General features: G+C 37.3%; 1 protein-coding gene across 5 annotated transcripts in view; it reads left to right on the top strand.

Moving 5' to 3' along the window:
• The window catches only part of CUNH8orf89 (chromosome unknown C8orf89 homolog), a 63,009-nt gene that overhangs the window by 45,167 nt on the left and 12,867 nt on the right, over positions 1-4,975 (top strand). For all 5 annotated transcript variants that reach the window (XM_017851607.1, XM_017851610.1, XM_017851611.1 and 2 more), the window contains exon 3: positions 4,156-4,309. In XM_017851607.1, coding sequence (XP_017707096.1) covers positions 4,156-4,309 — 154 coding nt within the window. The remainder of the gene's footprint in view (positions 1-4,155; positions 4,310-4,975) is intronic.

Raw genomic sequence — 4,975 nt, 5'->3', positions numbered from 1 at the left:
AAAAAAAAAAAAAAAAAAAATCTTGATTGCCGTAGCCTAAATCATCCCCATGAGAACAATGGAATTTTAGTATTAGAAAAAAAAAAAAAATTAACTCTCTGCAATATTAAAAGTTTCTGTACCCTGTATATAGAACCTTGTACTTCATTTCTGGTCTGACTGAAGTAATGTGAAGGGAGATTCTGAATGAGATGTTGGCCTAATTAACATCCTGCATTGACTATCAGAAATGAACTTTTCAGCCAGAAAAGTCTCCCTGACTTTGAACACTGACATTTGAAAACATTATTACAAATACTTTTCCTGCTAGAAATCAGACTGACTGACATACCATTAAAACTCTCCAAAGGGATCTCTAAGTTAGTAAGATAGTCTCACATTCTACTCAGCTTCTGCTTTGGTTCATTTATTTGTTCTTCAGATATTTGTTGAATGTCTAGTTTTTTTTCTTTTTTTGAGACGGAGTCTCGCTCTCTTGCCCAGGCTGGAGTGCAGTGGTGCTATCTCGGCTCACTGCAAGCTCCGCCTCCCGGGTTCAAGCAATTCTCGCGCCTCAGCCTCCTGAGTAGCTGGGACTACAGGCACCCGCCATCACGCCCGGCTAATTTTTTGTATTTTTTTAGTAGAGACGGGGTTTCACCATGTTAGCCAAGATGGTCTCGATCTCCTGACCTCGTAATCCTCCCACCTCGGCCTCCCAAAATGCTGGGATTACAGGCGTGAGCCACCGCGCCCAGATGAATGTCTAGTTCTTATTCACTCTGGTAGTATTTAAAAAGGTGAAGCACTTATAGCATTCTGAGTTGCAACTCTCTTTAGGGAAGGATTTACATTTTTATATTATCTTCCTATTATAATGAACTTTAAAGTCATCCAGTCATGCCTAGCACACAAGATTGAAGTTTCAAAATATGTTTCTTGAGTTTTCCAGCTAATACTATTGTTCTTTTAAGTACTCTTGAAATAAATTCTGGTAATATAGATAAGAGAGCCTGGAACAGGTTAAAATGAAAAGTTGAGTAATTTTTATTTACAATATGATGAAAATAAGAATAAGAACTTTGCAGAAAAAAGGAAATATTATTGTGATAATCTAAGCCCAATCATAACATATCCATTCTTTATTGTTGGATATTCGCCCTTCTTTAAAAAAGAAAGAAAAAATTGCTTTTTCATTTCATGGATTTCATTTTCGTGGTGATTTTAGTGTACTTAAAATTTTTATCCTGCCTTTTAAAAAATTTTATGTATATGCATTTCATCATGCCACTATATGTTCTTTAAACAGTCTTACCAACCACATTATATTTCACTCATGGATCCACAGTTCACTTAATCACTTCCTATTGTTGGATTTTTTAAATGCTTTGATTTTTTGGTTTTTAAGTAACACCACAATAAACAATATCATACATATAGCTTTTCTCATCATTTTTAATATTATCTGAAGAAAGATTTTCAAGCTATAAAAATATAAAATGCAGAATTGTACTTTCTGAAGTAAGGTTAGAATAAAATAAGGTAGGATTAGAAATGGAAGAGAGAGGGAGTCGCTACTAGATGGTAACTTAAGTCAAAGTGGAAAATGGCGGGGATGCAGAAAAAGGAGGGACTGTTTGAAACATGACTATAAAGCTACTATGGGCAGTCAGTTACATTGTAACCAAGACACTTGTGTCCCTGACTCTCAACTTATGTCATTTTTATCAAAGGTCACAGCGCCCTTTGGGGAGGGGGCAGGAGTGTGTAGGGTTGCCTGTGCCGATGGTCTTTGTATCAGTATGAACCCGTCTTGTTACCCTTCCTTTGATACACATGATCATCTTAAAGATACTGGAAGCCTGGAAAACACCCGTGAATTAGCCCTTTCTGACTCTAAATTTGGAGTCTTTATTTTGCTTCTTATTGTTTCCACCCTATTTCAGGTTTTTGTTTGTTTGTTTCTGCTTTTCATTTGTGATTTGACTGTGAAATTATTTCTAAACATTTTACATTGATTTGAGTGTGAATTTACTTAAGTCAATGAAAGATAATTGAATATATTTTATTCATGTTATGACAAGTGTTCTTCATATATAAAGTGGAATAGTAATGGCTAAGTGACATAATATATATGAAGTGCTTGGCAAACATAAACATTAGTTCTTTTCCCTGCCTTTAACTCAAGTGTCTTCATTTTAGCTGTTGTAGTGAGAACATGTCAAATTGCCTGCAAGTATTTTTTTCTCCTGTGCACATTGCACAGCGCCCTGTGAAGGAGCAGTTTTGGCAAAGCAGAGAAATACTCATTTTTGTTAATTTTATGTACAACCCCTTACTCTCTTTTTTCCCCTCCTTGTGTGAATATTTGATTGAAAGTGTAATAGTTTTTCAAATTTCATTATTGGTAAGCAAAATTTTTTAGTGATTCTCAAAGCACGTTCTAGTAATACAAATAACAATAGTAATCCTAGAGGTGGAGTACTTAAAAGTGGCTGCTGACTTTTAAAGTGTAAAATAGTTTCAAGAGGCTGGGCGTGGTGGCTCACGCTTGGAAACCCAGCACTTTGGGAGGCTGAGGCTGGAGGATTGCTTGAGGCCAGCAGTTTGAGGCCAGCAGTTTGAGACCAGCTTTGGCAACATAGTGAGACCCCCGTCTTTACGAACTTTTTTTTTNAATTCTACCCAAAACTTTATTTTTGAGTGAGTTATGTGGAGAGTATCTTAAATCCCATAGTTGCTCAATGAAGACTAGTTTGAGAACTTTTGACATGTAGATGAATATATTAATAGTTATTCCCCCTTACTTTCAAGTTAATGATATTTTCTTGTTTATTCTGAATTTGCTTCCACCTTTATTAATGGAGAAATAATTCTTTTTTTTTTTTTTCTTGAGATGGAGTCTAGCGTTGTCACCAGGCTAGAGTGCAGTGGTGCGATCTTGGCTCACTGCAACCTCTGCCTCCCGGGTTCAAGTGATTCTCCTGCCTCAGCCTCCTGAGCAGCAAGGATTACAGGCACGTGCTGCCATGCCCAGCACGTTTTTGTATTTTTAGTAGAGATGGGTTTTCACCATGTTGGCCAGGATGGTCTTGATCTCCTGATCTTGTGCTTCACCCACCTCGGCCTCCCAAAGTGCTGGGATTATAGGCGTAAGCCACGACACCCAGCCAGTAATTCTTGAAAATAGTAAAATGCAAACTACTCAATGATTTGTCTCTCTTTGGCTTTGAATGTGTTGCTATATATTTTTTTCAACTTTCTTACCACGTTCCCATTAAAGGTACTCAGACAACACTTTATCCACCCTTCTACTCCCCAAATCTAATAGACGAAAAGAGAGTCTATATGCTTTCTGACCAAGAGAAACTATTTTTTCCAAAAGAGGAAAAAATCAAAAGTTAGAAAATAACATTTTGAACATTCAATATAATAATTTTAGTCCCATTGAATATCATTTTTGTTGCTGTACTACATTTGCTTTGTAGAGAATATTTTTTTAAAAAATTCACTATGTTTAGTTCAAAGAACACCCAAACCTTTAACCTCTTAATCTCCTTTTTCTTTTCATTTAATGCCTTGAAAATTTTAAAAAATAATTTGACCATCTCTCTGTGCAATGGATATGTGAGGCTAGTAGAAGAAACAATCTTGGTGCTTCAATGTTATGGTTTACAGATTTGGTCTGGAATTTTGTGGACATAAAATTAAAATCAGTGCCTCAAGTAGAATTCTTTGACTCTCATTGCTAGCTCAGATGATCATGTGTTTACACCTCTTATTTACATAAAAGCAGGAAAATGGAAAGACTCTAAGTGCTAGATAATATCAGACTCTTGAAAGTGCCTTTTATTTCAGTGTGAAGGTATCTAATATTCTGGGCATTCTAACTAAATAAAATAATGAAGGCAGAGGATAGTGACGACTGTGGAAGATCTATGAAGCTGTTCTTTTTCCTTATTCCACTCTTAGCCTCTTAATCGACTCCTTCTTGCAGTCGCTATAGTCAGGATGTAGAATGAAAACCATTCTCCTGGGAAAGAAGCTAGATAAATTACAGTTGCTTAATTTTCTTTACTTAATAACTGATTTTGTGTATTTTATTATGTATTTTAGTATGTAGTAAAACAAGTAGTATACATTTAATCAAGACGATTCTTATATATTTTTAACCAGAATATACCACAGCATTTGGTCTAGGAGAGCTCAAAGAATGTATCAAAATGCCATATTTACCAGGACTACAAAGTTACCAAAAAAGTGTAAGTTCAACTCCACTAGAGGTTCCTAAAAGACTGCCACCTGCTGATGCCGAGGTGTCTGCAATCAGGTAGATCATTGCTATTTAATTATCATTTGTTGAATGTGTATTTGTAGTAATACTGCTGAATGTAGAGGTTTTTCTGGCCAGTGAATTGAATTCATTTTGCTGGTTTTGTGTTTTTTTTTTTACATAAAGGATTTAATTTTTTAAATCGAAGCCATTTTATTCAGTTTGACAACTCGGTGCTTTTCTGTTTTCGGGTGTTGTTACCAGAAAAGATTCAAGGCTTCTTTTTTCTTTTCTTTTCTTTTTTTGGACAGAGTCTCGCTCTCCAGCCAGGCTGGAGTGCAATGGTATGATCTGGGCTCACTGCAACCTCTGCCTCCCGGATTCCAGTGTTCTCCTGCCTCAGCCTCCTGAGTAGCTGGGATTACAGGCGCCCACCACCATGTCCGGCTAATTTTTGTATTTTTAGTAGAGATGGGGTATCACCAAGTTGGCCACAATGGTCTCGATCTCTTGACCTCGTGATCCACCTGCCTTGGCTTCCCAAAGTGCTGGGATTACAGGCGTGAGCCATGGCACCTGGCCCCGATTTAAGGGCATTTTAAAAAATCTTGGCCGGGCGCGGTGGCTCAAGCTTGTAATCCCAGCACTTTGGGAGGCCGAGACGGGCGGATCACGAGGTCAGGAGATCGAGACCATCCTGGCTAACACGGTGAAACCCCGTCT

The sequence above is a fragment of the Rhinopithecus bieti genome, unplaced genomic scaffold (genome assembly GCF_001698545.2).
Source record: "Rhinopithecus bieti isolate Rb0 unplaced genomic scaffold, ASM169854v2 scaffold_32422, whole genome shotgun sequence".
NCBI lineage: Eukaryota > Metazoa > Chordata > Mammalia > Primates > Cercopithecidae > Rhinopithecus > Rhinopithecus bieti.
Note: the sequence above shows the minus strand (reverse complement) of the source record. Positions and strands in the feature narration are given on the sequence as shown.